Below are 25217 nucleotides of genomic sequence, written 5' to 3' on the forward strand. Positions count from 1 at the left end.
GCTAACTACAGTTTACTAAGTGGTTAAGTAATACTAAATCAAATTTGAAGGTATGTTTTTTACTGTCTATAAGGTACCGTAATTGAGAAAAGGCATTATTTTGATCATATATGTTATTTGTTTATTGTAATATAGATTATTTTAATATATATACAGTATTTAAGTTTTAGTTGGGTAACTTTTGTTGTTGTTGATATTTTTATTGACATTAAAACCAGCATTTTTGCCTTCTACAATAGAAGTTAGAACAGGCAGTAGTTGTTTAATACATACTGACACATTTTTCATATATTTTGTCATAAATGTTTGTTGAATTTTCTCAAGCTGAGAGACTGAAAAGTCAATTCATACTTCTTTTCTAAACAACAGGGGTAGCTAATGCATTTCAGAATTAGTTGAAATGTCATTAATCTGTTCAGGCCTCCCAAAACTCACCACTGAGAAACTTATTCACTAATGTACACTTGATCAACGGCGAAAATTGGGCTCAGTCGTGTGCTCAGTTACCACTATGCTGATTTAAATCATTTACAAAAAAAAAAAAAAAAAAAATCTGATGCATAAGTGTTTAGTACAAAAGTAAAACAACTGTGTTAGTTAAATGGAGCATCTGTTTTGTTAAAAGAATCAAAAACACATAGAAACACGTTATGTCCTTCCACATGCGACAGAAATTACATGAGTTTAAGTTTTTGCTCAATTTATGAACAAACTTGATTTTTATTTGGACTACAATTCCCGATGGTATACTTTTAACAACTGCTTATCATCCAAAGCACACCACTACCTATTTTTTTCAATTGTGTTGAACAGTTGTCACATTAATTGTGCAAATACCCTACATTTTTAACAAGACTGTGTAGCCTTTTAGTATCCACTGTAAATCACAAAAATCTGGCATTTTACATGTGTACTAAACCAATGTTGACAAACACATCCTTGAACTTTTCATTGCAGTCTGTTACTGGTATTCATTTAATTATGTTTTTGAACAGATTAGGGCTCATAATATTTATTTTCTTAGCAGATAAAGTGTTTCAGACGTTTGTGCATTAGTGCCTTTTTTTACTATCACTAATATAGCTTCAAACTGGCACATTAAAAGTCACAAGATGTACCTCCCAAATGTCGGTGTTCCAAGACATCGATAAAAGAGGACCTTGTTGTGTAAGACTTGAACAAAAAACCAGAGACTCGTGAAGGAACTGTTAAGTACAGATTCAGCAGTTTGGTGGTCTGAGGTTTAAAAATAAATCAGCTTACTTTAAGAGGGACATTTTGACCTCATTGAAACTTGACATGAGAGCTAAATAAATAAATAAATTAAAAAAAGGCTTACCATTTTTCAGATATACATACAGTTACGTATATTGTTTGTCAGTCAGAATGCTCATTCACATGGTGGAAATATTTGAGGGCAGCAGCTGCCTGGAGGTTTGGGTCAATGCACATACTTGTACAATGGGACTTCTATTAAACTTCAGGAAAAAGAACAACCTCTATGCAAACTCAGAATTTCTCAGTGAAGGAAGGGGGGAAGAATATCATGAAGTCCAACCACAATTAATATAACAAATAACGACACAGAAAACATTAGCTTGAATAAAAGGTAACATTAATACTTGAACTTTATTTATTCAATGTCATCAGACTATCACAACAAAATAAAAGCCCTAAAATAACTCACCCTGTCTAATAAAAGCATGTATTTTCAAATTGCGTTATTGAGTTATGTACAGTATTGATAGTTCAAAAAGCAAACAAAGCGTTATAACATTTGGAGATGAATGCTTTTCTTTGGACAGTGATGATGTGGAAAGTTTCATGCAGCAGTCACTGCACAGCACAATATAGCCGTGTAATTTACATTATTATAAGAAGCTCTGACCTATAGCCACAAAACTAAAAGTAAACCTTAAAGGAGCGATATGTAAGATTGGTGGCCAAAAATCGTACTGCAACCAGAAGTATAGAAGCGCACAACATTCTATCCACTTTGAGCTGCCAGATAAGTGCCTCGCAAAGGAGAAAAAAAGCTGTATCATCATACATAATCATTTCAATCAGAAACTAGAAAATGCAATTTTTGCTGAAATTGCGTGGGTAGCCTTGCTGTGCTGGTCGGTATACTTCTAGTACAAGTACAGTACACATGCTTGGAGTACTAGAACATATACATTTAAAACTAGTTAACATACTTGTAGTACAAATACACACAAGTACTACAAATTACTTATAGTACTACAAGTATATATGCTTGGAGTACAAGTACACATACTTGAAGATAAGCACATGCAAAAACATGTTTGTGGTTTAAGTAAACGCAAAACCCAAACTTGTAGTACAAGGACATGTAAATACACATACTTGTAGTACAAGTAACCGAAGTTGAGTTCAATTAAGTTCACGATTTTGCAGTATAAGTAAACATACTTTTAGTACAAGTGCACCATGCATGCATATCCTTCAAGAGCGTAGGCTTGGTCCCAACATTGGTAGGGACGATATAACAACATAACCTGCATGTATACTTATTGCTGGGGACGGGACATTAATAAGGCCAAACCGATTGATTGAAGCTAATTAATTGATAGCAAGGGAGTAGGTTTGGTCTCAAGGGACAATATAACAGCATAACCTGCATGTACACTTTTTGCCTGGGATGGGACATTAATAAGACCAAACAGCTTGGGTGAATGGGGGCAGGGCTACATTCCTCATGAATATTAACCTAATTGCTATGCTAAATCGGGGGGGCTCATTATGTCAATCACAATCGACCAGTCGATCGCAACGCTAGTGTGGGTAGCTCTTTTTTTATGTACATACAGTAGTTAATTATGATTATGTGGTGTGCATCTTGTGTTGTGTGAGCACTGAGCAACATATGAGGTTACGCAGCACCTGTCTCTCTGTAAGCACCTTCTTGCTAACGTTTTTCTGGTTCTATAGTTTCCAGCAGAGTTCACTACATTTCTCACAGTTTAATTAACGTTAACGGTAGAAACCACAAATAGTAGGACACTTCTCTCTTAGCCAGGGGTGAAAGTGGCTAGAATTTCTTGCCGGAACTCCCCGATGTGAAGGTCGCCACAGAGCCAGAAATTTTCTATATTTATTTTTCATTCAAAATTGTATTTTTTCAATGATGTGCAAAATAAAAGTTAACAAAACAGCTATAACCCCAACCTCCATCTCCTATTCTTTATTTTCCCTCATTTCCTCAAATACTAAATGCAAAATCTCAATTTTAACAGTTAAGAACATAGGATATATACTATAGTTAGTTAATGTAATGAAAGTTACTTTTTACTTTTTTTTTTTTAATAATAAAGATATAAATACCATACATTCAGATAAGTAAGTACAAATGACTTACAGTATATTATGCAGAGTGAAATGGAATATATTTTGATGATCGCACAAGCATTGACTTTTTTAAATTACAAGGAAATGAATAAGTAGCCTAACATAAAGAACAAATATAAGTACAAAGTGCACATTGACAGCTAAGATGTTCTGAACCTCCCCATCAGAGCAACTAAATATGATAAATAAGCCTCCTCAACTCTTTTGTTGCGCTTAAAGATTTGATCCATTGTATGTTGCATTGCCGGTTTTTTGTCGCATCATTTCAACAAGCTTTTTTTTTTTTTTTCTTCTTCTTGCTGTTCCAGAAAACAGGCACATTTGAACTAATCAGAGCCAACCATCTCTGCTGATCACATGTCAGTATGTCAGCCAATTGAACGGATAAATGAGCCCAGGCATTTTGCTTTGCTGCGTGCATTCGCACATTGACGTGACTCATCATCATCAGACTCAGATAACTGCAGCAGCTGGGGAAACCTCCATGCCGTCCGTGGAATAAAATCAATAATAAATATTGGTGGAAACGGATTACGTTACACAAGGACTTTATTATGCTTGTTGTTAACACTTGTGTATGTAAATCTGATGTTTTCTTCTTGGAGCTGAAATGCATGTGTGGCAGCTTAGCATTTTTTTTTTTTACATAGCGTTTTGACAGTTGCTGTCATATTTTCGGAATCTAAGCACCGTGTACCCTGAATCTTATACCGGAACAGCATTCTGACCCTGAATCTTATACCGGAACTGCGTTCTGGCCCTAAATCTTATACCGGAACTGCGTTCCTGACCGTTCTGGCCCACTTTCACCCCTGCTCTTAGCAGCTTCCTACTCGAGTTTAGCAGGTTAGCAAGTTCACATAGTTTAATGTTATGCCAACTCTGATACAGGTCGGACTTTCAGTAGCAAAATTAGTAGTGTGTTTCCCATCTCCACAACATTGGTGTCTTTTTATCTTACTTACACTGGATGCTGCTGGGCGAAAAAAAAAAAAAACTTTTAATATCCTTCCTCTTCGAAGGGGGTGGAGGAGGTGGCATGTTGTCGACATGAATTTCTGTAGGGGCTGTGTGAGTGTGAGCGTGCATGTGTGTGTTGGGGGTGGGTCAGGTCATCAGCTAATCAAATGTGCGTTGGGGGGGGGGGGGGGTGGACCGGCGCATTCAGCAAGTGAAAAGTGGTAAATGTAAGTTTTAACAAATAATTCACTTAATAATGGTAGAGTCAGTTGTATCCTTACAACATATTGGAAGACAATCTAAATTAACTGAACTCATTATATAATACATATACTGTAAATTTGCTTAAAGGTTGGTGTGGACAATTTGAGCATCCTGAAAAGTTGGTAGTGTTCTGTCCCTACTGTCCCTATGCAAACCCACGCCCTTGATTGATAGGCTACATGATCAATGCAAAATAAATCTGTATTGATTTATACTAACTTTCATGTGTATTGGTTCAGGTGATACACAGTTCGATTCAAACCTTTGTTTTCAAAATCTACTAAAGAAACAAAACAAAAAATGAAAACGTTTTACTTCAGTTATGATTAATGTATGATTAGCTGAAGAAATGTCTGCATAGGATGCAAATAAAAATATTTTTTGAATAAATAATGTAATTGAATAAATAATGTAGAAAATATATACATTTAAAATAAATGCAAGTCATCAGCCAATCAAATGTGCATTTGAGGGGGAAAAATGGACAGGCACATTCAGCAAGTGAAAAGGGGTAAATGTAAGTCTGAACTTAATGGGAATAATTCACTTAAGGGTCAATTCTAACCTTACGACATCTGGGAACACAATCTAAATTACCTATATACCTGAACTCATTATATAATGCAACTAAGGTTGCTTAAAATTGGTGGGGACTGTTTGTGCATCCTGAGAAGTAGGTAGTGTTATGTCTCTTCGGTCCCTATGCAAACCTATGCCCCTGATATCCTCGTCTTATTTCTGCAACCTTAGTTTATGAAACCTGCGGAAATGGACAAAGACAAAGACTTTATCTTGTAATTGGCTGTTTGGTGTAGGGAAATTGTAAACACAGAATCAAAGCAACTAAAACGGGCTGAAATTGACTTTTAAAATGGGAAACTACTGAGAATTGTGTTTGACATATTTCCAAAAAACATGTTTCTCTAATGAAATAAAAGGGCCATTGAACAAATAATTGAAGTGCAAATCTTACATATTGCTCCTTAAATAGCCATGTTGTTTACTGATGCCATTATACAGAAAAGAGATTCATAGCAAATTCAACACAGTAGTTTACAATCGAGATAATGCTAAAATAATGCTTTTATATGTTTTTTTTTTGTTTTCATGTCTCGTGGTTTAGTTATTGTAGCTTAGCATTTATAAATGACTGAGACTATACAGTACATTCTAAATAATATACAACCAAATATTATAAGAGTCAAACTTTCAAACAGGCACTGCTAAAAACAATACGGACTTGTCCGATATCAGCGGCAGCCTTTGGACATAGCATTGCACAACAATAAACATGCTATCAGTATACAACCTCATTAGGACGTTGACAGTTCATTGACAGATGGTATTTTTGACTGCTCGCCAGTGCTACATGCGACTTGAGCCCTAGCTGATGAGACATTCAACAATTTATTGTCATTATCAATCCGTTGACAAAACAAACACCTGCAAGTTAAAATTTTTAGAGAGGGAAATTATACCACTAATGTCCAATTGACATCAAATTAATTTAAAGTGGGGGATCTGGCTGTATATGCTCATGTTCTCCCAGACAAACTGGATTGGACATTTAGTCCTGGCAATGGCAGCTAATAATTAGATTTTTTTCCCTACTCTGAAGAACCTTTAAGAATATCTACAACGGCTGCTCTTTAAATGTTGATGGTACCAACGTTGTATTTTCCATTGTTACCATTTCAATACAATTGTTGAGGTTGTGTCTTTTTGCTCATTTTAGTCACTTGTACAATGAGGTAGAAATCTAAAGTGTTTTCAGGAGTTTTAATAATGGCTAAATTTGGACTGCAGTGGCATGAAAATAAAAATGGGAGATTGATTGTTGAAAAGTCAATAAAGCTTGCATGCACGCTTCAAGTATAAATGACTTTGAAATCAATTATTTTACAAAAACCACACAACAAATTTCTTTTACATGGATAAACCAAACAGACTGGAATGATTTTGTTCATGCTTGCTGGGGCTCCAGACTGCCCTTAAATGGTGGCATTTTGCCAGAGGTGGGTAGAGTAGCCAAAATTTTACTCAAACAAGAGTAGTGTTACTTCAAAATTAAAATTAAACTCAAGTAAAAGTAGGCATTCAATAGATTTACTCATGTATAAGTGAAAAAAATATTTGGTAAAAAAGAATACTCAAGAAATTAGTTTTTTTTCCTTAAACAGTATAATTTTTCTTTCAGCGTAACATCAAAAAATACACAAAAATCATCTAATTCGGACTAGAAATCTACAGAAAATGAAAAATCACTAGTCCAAAGCGCATGAGTGCCCTCGATCGGAGAAAACACTTCCTACCATGAAATTAAAACGATCATATCTCCGTTTTTCCGTGTTTATCGGTGCACGATAAAAACTGGGAGAGAGGTTGAAATCCGCGCCGTAGTGAATAACTAAAAAATGTTTTAATTCAAGTGAACAAAAAAAAAAGTACAGACTAAAGCCCAGAAAGCAAAGTACAAACCAAACTCAAGAGGTGAACACAAGACTGGGCCACAAAGCTTCTTACGGGGATACAGGAACAACCAGGGCATGGATGCAGAATGAGAATGAGGCAACAAGAAGGGACAGCACATGGGAAGCTTCAATACAGATATGAGTGAACGGGACGAGCAAAAGAGGTGGATAGAGTAGCCATAAACTTTCCTCAAGTTAGAGTAGCGTTACTTCAAAATAATATTACTCAAGTAAAAGTAGCCATCCCAAAAATTTATTCAAGTACAAGTAAAAAACGTATTTGGTGAAAAGAATACTCAAGTGTGAGTAACATTTTGAGTAACTGCTTAAGATGTTTGATTTTTTAACAATTGTATTTTCTTTTTCAGCACAATTATGAACTGTTATTATTATACTGTGCTATAACATATTACATAAACACGTTAAGCCAAAGAAATACACCCCCCCCCCAAAACATTCAATTCCAGGAAGGAAAAAAAATCTACAGAAATTAAGCATTATTCGTCCAAAGAGCCTGAGTGTCGTCTAGAGAGGAAAACATATTTCCTATTATGAAACTAAAACGAGCATACCTCCTGGTTTTCCGTGGTCAATTGTCGCCAAATAAAAACAGAGATCAAAATCTGCGCTTTTGAGTCATGTTGGTGGCTATGTCAAATACGCATTTTTTTTACAGTGCTTTAAAAACACCACCTGATTGAATAGGCTGGCGTGATCAGAGAACGGCAAACTTGATTACAAGAAAGAATAGTGTAATGGAGTCATGTGATTATTTTTGCGATGTCTCAGTGGTGAAACTAGTTGAGCAACTGTTGGCGTCTCTGGGGGAAAAAAAGTAAATTCCAATATATGGAATAAAGAGGAAAAATGTAACTAGTGTAGCCCAAAGTACCGGAATAAGAGAAGCGTTTCTTCTTCACAAATCTATTCAAGTAAAAACTATGGCTTACTAAAACTACTCTCAGAAGTACATTTTTCCTGAAAAGTTACTCGAGTGAATATAAAGGAGTAAATGTAACGCGTTGCTATCCACCTCTGCCAATGGGCAATCACAAGGACAAGACACAGTAGGACACTCAACTCAAACCATGACATGCTCTATGCCAAATAGCGTATCTTATATGGTGCTTGAAAGACACCACGTGATTGAACAGGCCGGCCTGATCATAGGACTTCCAAATGCAAGCTTGCGCATAGTCATGTGACTGTATTGTTACGTCTGATTGGTATCATGGGCTTGTTCCATACCGCAGGTCTTAATGCACAAATCCAAAATTTTTTTCGTGGTTTTCCGTCTCGAGTTGGGCATTAACTTGACGGTCTAAACGGGACAGGTCGCATAAAAGTGGACCATTTCAAATCCGATCTAGGCCACTCTCACATATGGTTAAAATCCAATCTGGGCAACATTTTTCCGGAATGTGACTGCGGTCTGAACTGCCAAGTCTCCCAAATTGGAAGTCATTTAGCAATTACTTCAGCAAAAAGCAAGTGAAGCAGGGAGCTACGGCAGCTATGGAGATGTGCATTAACGTTAGCACCGAGCTTGAACTCAGCTTTTAGGAACACGGCAGGCTTGACAAGTCATTAAAAAAAAATAAAAATATAATGGGTGGCCAAACCTGAGAATGCTCGGTTTTCTTTCTGTGCACCAAATGAGCAATATTTCAATTAGCTTACATGGCCGAGAGTCGGGGTAAACTGCCCTTATGTGTGTGCGTCATGCACGCACAATCCATATAAACTTTGAATATAAGACTAAACAGGGATTATTTATGCCTGTTATTTGTATCCTTTTTTGGAAATCAAAATATGATCACCCTAAAATAACGTAGAGCCAGCATGTGTTGTCACTTGTTTTGATGCGTCAGTGCATGCAGGTCAGTTTGCTCAATGTGTGTCGGACTGCGAGTTTAGTGCGCATGCGTACTAAATTTAGATGCTCATTGGAAAAAGGCAGTCAGAACGGGCACGCCCAAAAAAACAGATATGAAGAAAAATCGGATTTGTGCATTAAGACCTGCGGTATAAACCTAGCCATTGAGTCATGTGATTTTTGTTGTGATGTCTCATTGGTGAAAGTGGTTGAGCCACTGTTGGCATTGCCGTCAAAAAAAAAAAAAGTTCTATAATCTAAATCTAATATGTAGAAAAAAGAAGAAAAATGTAACGACTCTAGAATAGCCCAAAGTAGTTATGTAAGAGTAGCATTTCTTTTTTACAAATCTACCCAAGTAAAAGTAAAAAAGTATGGTGTGGTAAAACTCCTCTTAGAAGTACATTTTCCTCCAAAAGTTACTTAAGTTAATGTAACGGAGAAAATATAACACATTACTACCCACCTCTGCATTCTTCGCCAAAAACACTTCACTTTCACTATAAAATTTGAATCCACTTTTACTTGTCAACTGATAGGCTTCAGATATATATATATATTTTTTTAATGCAGTAATTAAAGAAAATCCTCAATTTAAAAAAAAAAACCTTTTTTGTTACCAACTAATTTTGGTTCAAACAGAAAGACAGTTGTTGGCAATAATGCACAAATGAGCTCGTGCAATTGTAAATGTTTACTTTGTCCGTTCATTTACATTGTGCGGCCCTGCAAATTTCAGCTTAGAGGCCACTGCTCCTGGTAAAAAAAAAAAAAAACAGTCTGGAGCCCTGTCTTTATTTGAAGATCTTTGTTGCTGCTGTATGTGACAAAGAACCATATGAGATTGGCATCCAATACTTAAAAAGTCACTGCAGTCCTTCTGCATGTCCTTCTCTCCATTTTTGCCTCAAATTCAGTCACAGTTGAGACACTCTGCTTTTTTTCCTCAAAGCTCTAAGCAAAGTCCATAGAGACTCTGAAATGTAGGACACCTAATGGAAGTTACTGACGTGACATTTGACATCGTCAAGGCTTAACACAGTACCCTGATCGCTGTTGTTGTGTTTGTGCTTTTTATCAGAGCAGCGGCACAGCTTGTACTTTATCACCTGAGAAGATAAAAGCGCAATGGTTAGTGATGAAAGAAACCGGCATTATATTTAACTACCGTGAGAATGATAAATCTATACACACATGCTGTGTTCAAACTGCATATAAAAAAATTGACCCCAAAATAAACCAATTGATTATATTAAAAAAGCATAAGTGTGATTTAACTTAAACTACTCAATTGTAAAAAAAAAATAATAAATTTGAGATGGGGATTAAATACCAACAAATGAGATATTGCAGTTGCACACGTGTGCACACCTTCTTCTAAATGTTGCAATCTTCCGAATGAACTAATCACACTGAAAATCATAGCACAACCTCCTCTAATTACAGTATAACTCTGTTGGGATAAAATAAAATGGCGCCTTAGTTAGTCGCATATATTCGTATTACGTAACACTTTAATTGTTCAATAATCTATTAATAACTTGATTAACCTATTTGATCACTTATTAAGCAGACGTCCATTCAGCAGAATAGTAACATCTAGTCGCGTGTCCACTTGCTGCCGCCATGATTGAACTTTTTACCTCTTTAGTTTAAAATTAGCTGAATGTACAAATTCGTAATCTGTATTCCTCCAAGATGCGTCTGGTACATTTCACCTACAGTCAAGCTATATGTAAACGTCAATAAATTGTTTAGCACGGTAGAAATAACAGGCCAACAGGTCACGACGGCGCCAATTAAAGGGAACCGGTGACGGCACAGACGTCTCCAGGAGAGGGGCGCATGACATCGCCTCATCATGACATCACCTCATCTTCTATATCCCAGTAGGGATATCAGTTAGGTGACGTGTAATGTTAGGTGACGTGTTATTTACCCGTGTCATGGTTTTCAGACATGGGGAGATATCCCGGGAATAACCCGGGTTGGACACTTTCACTTGTCCCGTGTTGGCGACTTGGCACTCTCTGTGTGTGGATGGCGGGGAACGGGAGTTTATAAGCCCGACATGATATCATGGCATCGGCAACAAAATAAACCACATATTTCCAAATATGGACAATGGACTTTCTCTTCTTTGGCTCAACGATCCAATAGCAATTTAATTTTGTTATGTTTCCCCGTTTTTAATTTAGCTATTTTCAGTTAGCCATGTTATTAATTGGGATGTTTGTTTCACGTTTTTTGTCTTACTGCGAAGAAAGAGGAAATGACGATGGGCCCGCCATGATATTTACGTCATCAGCCTTCGCACAGTGACTCGGGAATTAAACGCCTGCTTTCTCACATGCCGCGTCCGGTTTCACCCCGAACATTATATTTGGATGCGACCCGGTAAATGTCTGCATAATCTCCATGTCAGTCATCCCGGGAAATTGCTTTCACACATAAGGGCTACCCGTTTAAATCCCGGGATTTCAACGGTGTTCAGGTATTTGTGAAAGGGGCTTACATTTACGCCTTTGGAGTATGTATTTAGCACACTGATACTTCCGCTATCGTGGGGACTCTCGGAGTAAGGGAACTATCAGACAGAATTCTGTACTTGTCATTTACAATATCTCTGGAATCAGTGCAGTCTTAACAAATAACTGTATCAGGTCTGTGAGTCTCTTTTATTGAATCGTAATTAGTAAATACTCCTGTTCTTGGTAATTAACGAACATGACAAAAAGATAATTCACATAGTTTCCCTTGACCTCTACCAGGGTCTTGTGTGCCTTAAAGAGCGCAATTTCTAACAGCCCTAATTTGGATTTTTTTTTTCTACATTCAGTGTACTTTTTAGGTTGGCTCACCTCATAAAGATAGTCAAAAATCTCCAGAATGGTAAGTATGCTAGCACCAATGAAAAGTCCCATTTGACCACCAATATCACCTGAAATATATAAATCAAAGCAGTATATTTTAGTTAAAAGAATCATGAACACATGCTGTACCCATTTTCTGTCCACATGATGTATATAATACTATACCCAATAGTCCAGCCACTTCATAAGCTTTCTTTTGCTCAATAGTTTCATAGTTGAGAGCCTCAAAAAAGATGTCCAAAACCAGGAGATTGTCCCTGCAGAGGTATAAATCATGGTCAGATGAAGATTTTGCCTGACAGCAACACTGTGTTGAACACAATTTTTCAATATTTAATAGCTATATGACTTTCTTACGAAATATAATGATTATGACACAGCTAACACACACCATATTTTTGCAAGTCGTGGGTGGAAAAGACGTGTAATTAAACATTGCCGCTTCCGTAAGCAGGTGAATGAAATGTTTTAAATGTCTTTTTTATACTTTAATTTCATTTTCTGCACTATAAGGCTCACCTAAATTGCTTCAATTTTCTCAAAAGCCAACAGTCCGCCTTATAATCAGATACACCTTATATATTGGTTAATCATTGCATGACAGTCCCTTTAGCAAAGCTCCATCTAATAGAAGCATAATGCAACCCCAACCACTACTACTGCGCCTTATAATGTGGTCCGCCCTATACAATGGTATCTCTACTTATGAACGTCTCTACATTCAGAATTTTCAAGTTTAAACAGGCCTCAACGGGAAAATATTGCCTCTTGTTACGAAAAAAATTTCAGGGTACAATACGCAAAAATACAAAATGGCTGGACCTCGCAGCTCCAAGAGTTTACTGAACATAACATACTTATAGCTGCTCTGCCATTGGCTATTGCCTAGCTGTCCTGGCATCCTGATTTTATGTTTATTGTGCAATAATCTAATTGTAACATGTATTTTTGACATGTTTTGATGCATTTTTATGTCTCATAAAAGATTTATGTCTAAATTGGGGGGGGGGGGGGGGGGGGATTGGGGGTTGGAATGAATTAGGGCATTTACGTGGAAAACGCGTCTCTACTTACAGAATTTTCAAGTCACGGACCAACTTCCATAACCAATTAATTTCATAAGTAGATGTACAACCGGATATGAAAACTTAAAAAAAAAACGCCTTTCATTGAAGGTGTGCCTTTTACTCCGATGCGCCTTATAGTGCGGAAAATACGTAACTATATCATTACATTCCAGGTATACTTTAACAGTAGTTAACTAAACCTTTGATATCTTGGGTTTAGTGTCCCTTTAGAATTGACACTTACTTAATGTACTGCTCAGATTTGTTGTATTTCTTTGCAAGATATTTAGCAGAGGCTTTGCTGGGAATTTTTACAAAGGACAGTTCTTTGCTGTATCTGGTTATGTTGCATGGTGTTTCACAAACACAGAAATCATTATCTCTCTGCACCAGGAAATCTGTATTGGGAAGAAAAGAACAATCTTGTAAATTTTTTTTGTTTTGTTTTAGTACCATGTTATAAACTACCGTACTCTTATTTTCTCTGTCTAGGTCCACTCCACATTCGAACAATGCGCCTTTCTTACCAAGAGCAGGATCAGCACATTCTTTGTACAGCTCTGGGGTGCAGTAGGGTGCATCGCCTGCAACCAAAACACAATAACAAAAATGCATATGATGTTCTCTGAGGGTTTGGAAGAGACGGAATTTGAATGCTTACATGGTATATCCAATAAAAACACACACACAAAAAATACTGTCTGCTGCTGCTATGTAGATGAAGAACAGATTTTAATACCTCTGCCAGTAGGTGAACCCTAGGGAAGGCCGTTCTTTTGTATTCCATTCAGTATGGCTGTATTTTATGTTGAAGACAACTCAAAAATTAATAAAGGGATTATAATCAAACTGGCAGGATATAATTGTAAAATGAAACAGAGGAGGTGATTGCATTCTGGGCAATGTTAAGCTGCGCGCGTGCGCAATCGCACACTGCTTGCACAGGCACAACGCACAAGAAAATCTATGCCGCAGAAAAAATAAAATTTAACAGAAACATATTGTAGCGTCAATAGGACTACTTTCAGCGCCGCAGTGATGTGTCAGCGCGACACTCCTATTGGTGCGTGTGATATGGCAATGCGATGCTCCTATTGGTGTGTTTGATACGGCGACCCATTGGTGGCTTACTGACACCACGATTATATGTATATAGTTGTGAGGTGCATGACATGAGGAGTGCGGAGAAAAATAAAGAGTGAAAAGTGAGCAAGACTCCTGAGCTGATTTGCTGCAGACACATTCCGTCACCAATTTGTGGAAGGGCTGCAGTATTAATTTACATCTTATTTTGGAATTGATACAACAAGGTTTGTACAGGTTTCCTCAAGTTAAATTTGAGACTTTTTGAGACCTAATTAAGACCGTTTAAATTTCACAGCCATATCAACAAAGAAAAACAAAATCAGTGAATTTGTGTCAATTCATTTCTCGAAAGTGGAAATGTGGAATGTGTGCAGGATGTAAGAATGTAGCATAGGCTACTCAGGCGACACCTTCACAGTGTAGACACAGGCCAAGTAGAGGCGTTCTCGTTAGCGTTAGCAATTAGCGTGGCGAGTGTCATCCTAAACTCTCTGGCAACCTCTGCTTTTTACGGTTGCTGTGGACCCAAAAGATGTGCGTGATTCACTCTTGCAAATCCACTAGCAATCGTAGCTGGGCTTGGATGCAGGGGGGCTGCAGCACTAGTGTTAGCTGCTGTCTTTTCACTTACATTAGAAGCTTGTTGGCTGGCTTCAGTAAGGCTTGTGAGCAACTGGCTGTCTTATACAGGCAGATTGAAAAATGCCGGCAATGGAGGGAGTTTGTTTCTTTTTCTCCCCTCATATTTTTTATTTTTCAAAAAATAAAAGACAAAAACTGAAAATTCAAAACATGATAGCCACAAGATGCTCATATTTCACAACCCAATTAAATAAAAAACAAAAATAATAATCTTCTACATATTCACACACGCATTCACACAGCTTGCAAAGAAAAAAATGAAAAACACTTTTGTATATAGACGTCATTACATTCACTGATTTCTTTAGAATGTTGATACAATGTACATATATGTGTCCCATAATTTCACAAATTCTTTTGGTTTTGGTAGTCAGTCTTTCCATTCCTATGGCTTGCGAAAATTCCTTAATTCATTGTCTTAACGAAGGACGTTTCATGTTCACCCATTTCAAGGCAATCACTCTTCCTGCATGCAGTAATCAAAAATCTAACATTTTTTTCATTTTTTGGTTATGACAACATCTGTTGGATAAATTCCCAAAACACAAAGTTCGGTTGAGGTAGGTCCTTTCACTTTAAACAAGTGATAAACATTTTGTAACGTCCTTTCAAAAATTCTGAATTTTCGAACACTCCCACACACAGTTTATGAGAGTACCTTTAAAGTTGTTACATTTAGAGCATGTATCAGGAATGTTACCAGACATGTGGTGCAGTATTTCAGGAGTTACAGTGTATCACAAAAGTGAGTACACCCCTCGCATTTCTGCAGATATTTAAGTATATCTTATCTTTTCATGGGACAACACTAACAAAATGACACTTTGATACAATGAAAAGTTGTCTGTGTGCAGCTTACATAATAGAGTTAATTTATTTTCCCCTCAAAATAACTCAAAATATAGACATTAATATGTAAATCCCGGCAACAGAAGTGAGTGCACCGCATGGGAACTACATACATCCCTAAATGTCCAAATTGAGTACTGCTTGTCATTTTCCCTCCAAAATGTCATGTGACTCGTTACAGGAGTGCTGTCAGCATTGCTGAAGATTGCAGAGATTGAAGAGGTGGGGGGGTCAGCCTATTAGTGCTCAGACTATACGCTGTACTCTACATCAAATTGGTGTGCATGGCTGTCACCCCAGGAGGAAACCTCTTCTGAAGACGGTGCATATGAAAGCCCGCAAACAGTTTGCCGAAGACATGTCAACAAAGCACGTGGATTACTGGAACCATGTCCTGTGTTCTGATGAGACGAAGATTCATTTGTTTGGTTCCGATGGTCTCAAGCATGTATGGCGGCGACCAGGTGAGGAGTACAAAGATAAGTGTGTCATGCCTACAGTCAAGCATGGTGGTGGGAATGACCCCACCACTTCTTCAGTCTCTGCACCAATGCTGACAGCACTCCTGTAACAACTCACATGACATTTTGGAGGGAACATGACAAGCAATACTCAATTTGGACATTTAGGGATGTACATAGTTCCCATATGTATGCAATGTTCCATTTTCATACAAGTCCCCAACTGTTTCGATACCCTTCATTTTCCATACTTTAAAGCCTCTATCCATTCTCCCAGGTGGAAAATTATCATTATTCCGCAAAGGAGAAAAACGATATATGCAGGGGTGCACATAAGTGGGCCACATGCGCGCATGCGCACTGGACGGAGACAAACGCGCTGGCCCTCAACGGGTTCCATACGCTTTTGCGTACCGATGGCTGACCACTGTATTTGCGGCGGACACGAGAAAATAACTTCTCAAAATGTCAAAGAGGCAGGCCCCACTGAGTAATTATTTCCGTGTTCCCCTGCTCCCGTCAAAAGACAGACAGACGACAGAGATGTCACTGGAGCTACCGGGAAAAAAAGGACTTTTGCTGAAAAGTGGCTGCAGGAGGTACCATGGCTAGAAGCAAATGTTGCTCGCACAGAAATGTGGTGCAACATTTGCCGGGAGAATCCCAATGTCGTTAATAAGAGCAGCGCATTTTATGTAGGGTCAAAGAATTTTAGCCATCCAAACTTTGAATAGCACGAAAAAAAACAGCATGTGGCAATTAAGCAAACTATCGATGTCACACAGGACCCCACTCGCCCTATGGACAAGTGGCGGGAAAAAGTTATTGAAGAACAGCGCCATGCACTGACAAACGTGTTTTTGCTCGCATTTCACAAAGCTAAACATGCACGTTCAATGAGCTCTTATGAGGAGGACATCCCGCTTTTACAAAGGCTTGGAGTTAATGTGGGAGCCGCATATGAATGCCCTTTATTTTGAATTAGTGCTTTTATGTTTATTTCTTTACATTTCACTTCAAAGTAATGGCACTTTTTTTGTGCCAGTTGATGTTAATCAAGCGTTAATTGTTTATATAATTAATCAAAGGTAATTGGCTCTAAGTAAAGCTCGTCATAATTTTATCGCATCAGGCGGGTCGGCTCTCAAGCTCAATGAGGACCAAGTCACATCTCCAGGTCCTCCTCTGAGAACCTGGGCAAAAAAAATATGTGCACCCCTGGATATATGGTTATAGGGCTATCAATGAGATTGTGTGCCTTGTGCCAGTAATTATTGTATTATGTTTTATTATTATGTAGTATTATATTGTATTAAAGTATTATTGAAAAGGATTTTTTTTGTCTTTAACTGTGGATTGGTATGTTTGATATTGATTGCTGTCAGTGACGTGCGGTGAGGTTCATGGTTGGTGAGGCACTGACTCCTTTAGTGTCAGATTTCCAAATATATAAACCAAAAAGGGTAGCTTATTCAATTGGCTACTGGTTATTTCATATCTCATCAGCATTCTTCACAAAACACGCACACACGGTACATATTATCGATGCGTAAAAGTAAGAAAATAACATGCATTTGCTGTACACCCTCAATGTGTTGGCCGTCGCAATTCTATAATTCATGCAACATAAATGAGAGTAAAGAGTGGTGTACAAAACCACAGAATTCAATTCTGACCTTTAGTGAAAAATTCAGTTGTTTTTAAAACTTATAATTCTGATACTTTAATCAATTTATTACAGATTGCTAAACAGAAAGTGTGAAAAGAAAAACAAAGAATATTTTATTTAAGGCCAAAATTTAGTTTTTAAATATTCTATTGTATTTTTCTTAGTCTAAGCTTTTTTTTTTTTTTTTTTATAAGATTGAAATGAAAACTGTTTGTGGTGTTGCGCCTGTCCTTCACCACAAAAACCGCCGTTACTTTGGAAGAGCATAGGTTTGGTCTCAACATTTGTAGGGACGATATAACAGCATAACCTGCATGTAGGTACACTTTTTGCTGGGGACAGGACATTAATAAGACCAAACAGATTGGATGAAGGGGGCAAAGGGCCACATTTCTCATGTATATGAACCTAATTAATTAATAGGCAAAATGATCAATGCAAAATAAATCCTTATCTACTGATAATAACTTTTACGTGGATTGGTTCGGATGATACACTGTTCGATTCAAACCTTTGTTTTCAAAAAATACTAAAGAAACATTTAGAAAACTTCCTGAATAAATGTCTGGTTTTTATTAGCATAAACATAATGAAAATAATTCACTTAATAATGGTAGGGTCAATTCTATCCTTACAACATATGGAACTATTGAAAGATCTAAATTCTCTATATAACTGAACATTATATCATGCAAAAAAGGTAAGGTTGCTTAAACGTTGGTGGGGACAATTTTAGCATCCTGAAAAGTTGGTAGTGTTATGTCCCTACCGTCCCTATGCAAACCTACGACCTTTTTGTAAAAGTCCTCCTTATTTTCCTTTACTTTAGAAAAATCTCTCCGCCTCAATGGAGAGGATTGCTTCAATTAGATCGCTGTGTTCTATTTGACAAGCCAGAACACACAGTGAATGTGTCCAAATGTCTAGCTGACCTTTCATCTTTCTCAGCAAAACCATGTAATTGTTCTACATGTAAGCCACGTTTAGAAGAGCTTACACGCTCATCGTTACCACGAAATGTTAACTCCTGTTTAGCTAGGATGCAGGTTGCATTAATGAGGTCTTTCAAACTCTTTCAGTTGTCCTTTACCTTAGCATTCTGGATGCTACCGTTGAGCTTCCGCTGTTCGTCAAAGCCAAAGCGAACCTTGAGCTTCCAAAAGTTTTTTCTTTGAATGTGAGTGGTCGAGCTCTCGTGTTTGCTGAGGCTTCGTGGTAGTTTTTTAATGTCACAATGTCTCGTGTTAGTCCAGACATTGGCACAAGTTGAGAAGAAAAGGCAGGGAAAGCAGCAAAGCCGATTTTTCGAAGGACAGCCACATAGCCAGTCTTTTCGGGTGCACCAGTCCGTTTGAAAAGCGCGAGTTATCTTCTGTCCCGTAGTTTGAAGCAAACCTTTTAGCTCCGGTGTTGTTAATCGCGTCCACTTTTGACGGAAAGTCCAGTTTCACGTACCCCCCCTTTCAGTGCGACAGAGTACTTTCTGCCGCAACCTGTGCCTTTTCACTGTGGTTTTATTTCCCATCAGCAAAACTAAATATGTGGCTAACAAAAATTAAACTTTAAGGGTTAAAGACATTAGCCAGACTGTGGAAAATCAGGTCAAATAAACGTATCTGGAAACATCATAATGGCGACATGCAGATGTACGGCAACCAGCACGCTCCAATTCCATGTATCAACCCAGTTTGTTATGGATTGCGCAATCAGAGGTGAGGCTTTACTCTTTGCTGCCGCACCTCTCGTTTCATTTCGTTATTTGAACAGGAAATGGGCAAATTCAGCGATTTTGACTGTAAAAAATGTTTGAAATGAGTCATACATAAAGAGCAATGGACAAATATTAATATTAATTTGATGCTATAATTATTTTTTTGTCATGATGACAGGTGAGGCTCTGCCTCACCTGCCTCCCCTGACCGCATGTCACTGATTGCTGTTCAATCTTAACCCATGAGGGAGGAGAGTCTGTGTTAAAGTAGGGGTTAGCTGATTTTAATTGAGCAGCCATATAGTACCATCTAAGGTTTGGGAGTTGTAGGCCTCCTCTGTCATAAGGCAAGTAGAGTGATTTGAGTCCAAGTCTTGCTTTTCTTTCATCCCAGATAAAATTTCTAAATATCGTAATTATATTGTCGAAGAAAATCTGTGGTAATGGCAGAGGAACCGTTTGGAAATAATATAAAAATTTGGGTAGTATTGACATCTTTATTATATTAATCCGTCCAATCATGGAAATGGGTTAAATTGACCAGCGATTTAAAGTTTGGGTAATTTTATCCACCAGAGGGTGATAACTTGAATCAATAAATTTGTTCTAATTTGGAGTAATCTTGATACCCACATATTGAAAGCCATTTGTTGCAATTCTAAATTCGGTATTTACAGGGGCATTTCTTTGGTCTTCCTCATTCAGGAACATGAGCATTAAATTAACCAGGGTTGGGATAGTATTTTTCAATTTAGACAGAAAAATGTCATCTGCGAATAGAGATATTACATGATTTCTTCCTCCTAGAGTGATACCAGATAGTCCAGGGTGTGTTCTTACTGCCATAGCCAATGGTTCCATTGGCCAGAATAAACAAAACAGGGGACAAAGGGCAGCCTTGTCTAGTTGAACGTTGCAAAACGAATGGTTTGAATGTATTGGTGTTAGTTAGGACTTGAGCAGCAGGGTTTGTATATAGTAACTTGATCTATTTTATCCCCCTAATCCGTATCTTGGAAGTAGTTTTAGAAGATAATTCCATTCTATCCTGTCAAATGCTTAATATGCATCCACTGCTAACATTGCTGTATCCTAAGTATTTTGTTTCTCATGCATTATGTTTAGCACTCGCCTAATATTATGATAGCTTTGTCTTTTTTGAACAAAGCCTTGTTGATCAGCCAATATTAACTTTGGAATATATTTTTCTAATATTTTAGCAAATACTTTACATAATATCTTCATATAACATCCCATTAAACTAATTCCTCTATATGAGGCACTTTCCATTTGTGGCTTGTTTGGTTTTAAAATCAATGTAATTGTGGCTAATCTCAATGTATCTGAAAGAGTCCCTGTTCTGAATGATTCGTTATACATGTCAAGCAGTGGCTGGTTCAACTTATTTTTAAATATTTTATAGAACTCCATTGGTATTCCGTCTGGCCCCGGTGTTTTCCCACTGTTTTTGTTACTTATAGCTTCCAAAATTTCATTTCTTGACAGTGGGCTGTCAAGTATTTCTTTGTCATCCTTTGATCATGATTGAAATTGTAATGTTGAGTATGTTTCTTTCCTCTCATGGAGGTTATGTGTTTAGATGATTTAGCATGGGACTGTAGCGCCTTCATGCCTATTCTACCCAGCTGAATCTTTTTTTTTTGCATATGATGCAAAAAGCCGCGAACACACTGCTATCCACTGGTTTGAGCCAAAGTCGAAAGGATTGTTTACTCAACCACGTCTCGTTGAATTTTTCACTTCCCCATCTCTCTAATATGAAATGTATGGCTCGGTGTAAAAAAAAAAAAAAAAAAATCTGTGTGGTTTAGAGCATGACATTTTGCCGGGACTCCGGTCGTGACACTGGAATCCTGCGGGACGGGATTTTGACCCGGGGCTACGTTGCGATCTTAATGTTTTTTTTTTTTTTTAGGCTATGTTATTTAATCAAAATGACAAATGACACTTTTGAGGAGAAATGAGACGCAGAGAAGTTACATACATCATAAATTTTAAGACCCAGATATGAAAATTCAATACTTTTTTTCAGGACTTTTAAAGGTATTATTTCCAAATGAATAAATTCAATTCTTTTAAGACTTTTTAAGACCATGCGGGAACCCTGTATAATCTAGTTAATTAGACCAATAATATTGTTTTCTGTACAATTTTGCAACTTAACTCAATAAGCGACAGGTGTCTAGACAATATTACGATAAATTTCACTTACGCTATGCATCCAATCATAGCATTGACAGTTTGCATACTAGTATGTGCCCTGCACATATGCGCCGTGCAGCTAGCTAACAGCAGTGCAGTGGAGTTAAGCGACGCAAATCCTAACCCCTTATCATGGCGAAACGAACGAGCAGCGACACTACACTCATCAACCCAAAGTAAAAAAGAAAGGTTCTTTTAAGATGGAATGACTGTCAGAGTATGGCCAAACAGAAGTTGTTTTTTTTTTTATTTTTATTTTTATTTTTTTAAAAAACCTGTCCTGTAAAGCTGCTTAGAATCAGAGAATAGGAGTCTTGAGTCTCTTTATTGTCTGACCAGTTTTAATGTGGGAGTTTGATATACTCCCGTTGTGGTTGTTCATTATGCTTTATTTATTAACTCACTCATGCCACAACTGGACCTTACAGGCAAAAGCAGGACTCTTCCTATGGTTGGAGCAGAACTCTCACATATAACATAGTACACATCTCAGAACAATGAGATTTTTGTGTTTTTCATTTTAAGTGGGCCAAATCAATTATATTAAAAGCAAACTAATGATAATTGCTCCTGTAATTTCATTCTTTTAATAAGCCATGTAACTTGCTATGATCCAAGGTTTTAAACTGGCATGATACTGGTGTACTCAGTGTGCTCAGGGAGGTTGTGTGTCCGTTCAGACACATGAAAAACTAGAGGGAACATTGATTCCGGGGTATGAGGCCAAAGTTCACAGGTCCGAAAAGGAATTTAGCGATAACTTGATCATGGATCAGCCTATTTAACTCAAATTAGTCAGGTAGGTGATATGATGAGAAGAGAAAGGTTCAAAAGTCAAAGACATCAGAAATATGGCGATGTTTTGGATTTTGCTGCTTAAGCGTAGGTCTGCTTTCAGAGTACTGCTCTAGTTTTGTTAAGTCATTCCAAAAGTTTTAGGAGTACTCTTAATTGTTGGATGGTTTCCTACCTGGCATGTGCACCATGCGGCAGTTGCAGTTGTCCACTAGGTAGCGTGTTTCGCAGTCAATACGACAGGCTGTGATGCTGTAAGTATCAAAGAATTCAGAGTCCATGGGTGTCACCTTGCAGTCACCCCAGGGTGGTGGTAGATATATCAGCTGCAACATTAAACAACATTTTATTATTAGGCATTTATAGAAACCAAATAAATAACGGAAAAAAACCCCCAATCATTTTCTTTCTGTAAAGTGAACACAATTTTTATAGTTAAAAGAAAAATGATCAGGAGAAGTATGACCAAGGGCACATGTGGGTGTGCATAGGGACGGTAGAGACATTGCACTACCAACTTTTCAGGATGCTCAAATTGTCCCTACCAACTTTTGAGCAACCTTATTTGCTATATACAATGACTTCAGTTATATACACTGCTGGCCAAAAGTATTGGCACCCTTGCAATTCTGTCAGATAATGCTCAATTTCTCCCAGAAAATGATTGCAATTACAAATGCTTTGATGGTAATATCTTCATTTATTTAGCTTGCAATGAAAAAACACAAAAGAGAATGAAAAAAAATACATCATCATTGTACACAAAACTCCAAAAATGGCCTAACAAAAGTATTAGCACCCTCAGCGTAATGCTTGGTAGCAGAACCTTTATACAAAATAACTGCGAACAATTGCTTCCGGTATCCATCAATGAGTTTCTTACAATGCTCTGTTGGAATTTTAGACCATTCTTCTTTGGTCAACTGCTCCAGGTCTCTGAGATTTGAAGGGTGCCTTCTCCAAAGTGCCGTTTGCAGATCTCTCCACAGGGGTTCTATGGGATTCAGGTCTTGACTCATTGCTGGCCACTTTAGAAGTCTCCATTGCTTTCTCTCAAACCATTTTCTACTGCTTTTTGAAGTGTGTTTTGGGCCATTATCCTGCTGGAAGGCCCATGACCTCTGAGGGAGACCCAGCTTTCTCACACTGGGCCCTACATTATGCTGCAAAATTTGTGGGTAGTCTTCAGACTTCATAACGCCATGCACACGGTCAAGCAGTCCAGTGCCAGAGGCAGCAAAGCAACCCCAAAACATCAGGGAACCTCCGCCACGTTTGACTGTGGGGCTGTGTTCTTTTCTTTGAAGGTCTCGTTTTTTTCCCTGTAAACTCTTATGTTGATGCCTTTTCCCAAAAAGCTCTACTTTTTTCTTATCTGACCAGAGAACATTCTTCCAAAATGTTTGTGGCTTTCTCAGATAAGTTTTTGCCAACTCAAGCCTGGCTTTTTTTTTATGTCTCTGGGTCGGAAGTGGGGTCTTCCTGAGTATCCTACCATAGAGTCCCTTTTCATTAAGACGCCGACGGATAGTACTGTTGTACACTCGGACTGCAGGACATCTTGAACTTGTTTGGAAGTTAGTCAAGGTGCTTTATCCACCATCCGCACAATCTTTCATTGAAATCTCTCGTCAAAGTTTCTTTTCCGTCCATATCTAGGGAGTTTAGCCACAGTGCCATGGGCTTTACACTTATTGATGACACTGTGCACGGTAGAACATTTAGGTCTTTGGAGATGGACTTGTGGCCTTGAAATTGCCCATGCTTCCTCACAATTTTGCTTCTTAAGTCCTCAGACAGTTCTTTGGCACTCTTTCTTTTCTCTATGCTCAATGTGGAACACACAAGGACACAGGGTCGAGGTTGGGTCAACTTTAATCCATTTTAACTGGCCGCAAGTGTGATTTAGTTATTGCCACCACCTGGTATGTGCCACAGGTAAGTAACAGGTGCTGTTAATTACACAAATTAGAGAAGCATCACATGATTTTTCAAAGGGTGCCAATACTTTTGTCCAGCCCATTTTTGGAGTTTTGTGTAAAATGATAATGCCTTAATTTTTTTTCTCCATTCTTTTTTTTTGTTTTTTCATTGCAAGCAAAATAAATGAAGATATTACTACCAAAGTATTTGTAATTGCAATCATTTTCTCGGAGAAATTGAGTATTATCTGACAGAATTGCAGAGGTGCCAATACTTTTGGCCAACAGTGTAGGTAATTTCGATTGTCTTTCCATATGTTGTAAGAATAGAATTGACCCTTTGTGTATGTTAATATAATTTGTGTTCAAATAATGCAATTTAAATTTGCTAATAAAATCCAGACATTTATTCTGGAAGTTTTCAAAAATTTTCTTTAGTAGTTTTTGAAAACAAAGGTTTGACTCGAACGGTGTGCCACATGAACCAATATATATGCACTGCAAAAACCAGTTGATTCCACTGTTTTCAGTGTAAATCTCCTAGAAATAAGTGAAATTATCTACCAGTGCATCAAGTAAATTTTACTCAGATTTCTTGAAATAAGAAAAATTGCTGAAAATAAGCTTAACAGACTTATTTTAAGCAAAAAGTTTGGATATTTAATCTAAAAAAAACTTGTTTGTCAGAAATATTTTTAGTTCAAGAATAAATATTGTTCAAAATATTATTTGAAAGCATTATCTTCTTGATTTAGGTGAAAAATGACCGACTTTTAAATGTATGGGCTTAATATGAACAAATAGTAATATTTACTAAAAATAAGTGAAAGAATCTGACGCATTAATCTATTAACTAGCCTTTAACACACAAAACAAGATTAATAAAATTATTCGATTAGATTAAAATAAAATTATAATATATATATATATATATATATATATATATATATATATATATATATATATATATATATATATA

At 37.4% G+C, this 25217-nt stretch overlaps 1 protein-coding gene across 1 annotated transcript in view; it reads right to left on the reverse strand.

Annotated features, from left to right (window-relative positions):
* Window positions 1-1598: 1598 nt before the first annotated feature.
* Window positions 1599-25217, reverse strand: part of LOC130912554 (acid-sensing ion channel 1-like) — a 125695-nt gene continuing 102076 nt past the window's right edge. The window contains exons 5-10 of the mRNA XM_057830714.1: window positions 22492-22642; window positions 13408-13464; window positions 13125-13278; window positions 11979-12070; window positions 11802-11881; window positions 1599-10049 (exon numbers count right to left, since the gene is read on the reverse strand). Coding sequence (XP_057686697.1) covers window positions 9933-10049; window positions 11802-11881; window positions 11979-12070; window positions 13125-13278; window positions 13408-13464; window positions 22492-22642 — 651 coding nt within the window. The 3' untranslated portion in view covers window positions 1599-9932. The remainder of the gene's footprint in view (window positions 10050-11801; window positions 11882-11978; window positions 12071-13124; window positions 13279-13407; window positions 13465-22491; window positions 22643-25217) is intronic.

This window comes from Corythoichthys intestinalis, chromosome 2 (assembly GCF_030265065.1).
Source record: "Corythoichthys intestinalis isolate RoL2023-P3 chromosome 2, ASM3026506v1, whole genome shotgun sequence".
NCBI lineage: Eukaryota > Metazoa > Chordata > Actinopteri > Syngnathiformes > Syngnathidae > Corythoichthys > Corythoichthys intestinalis.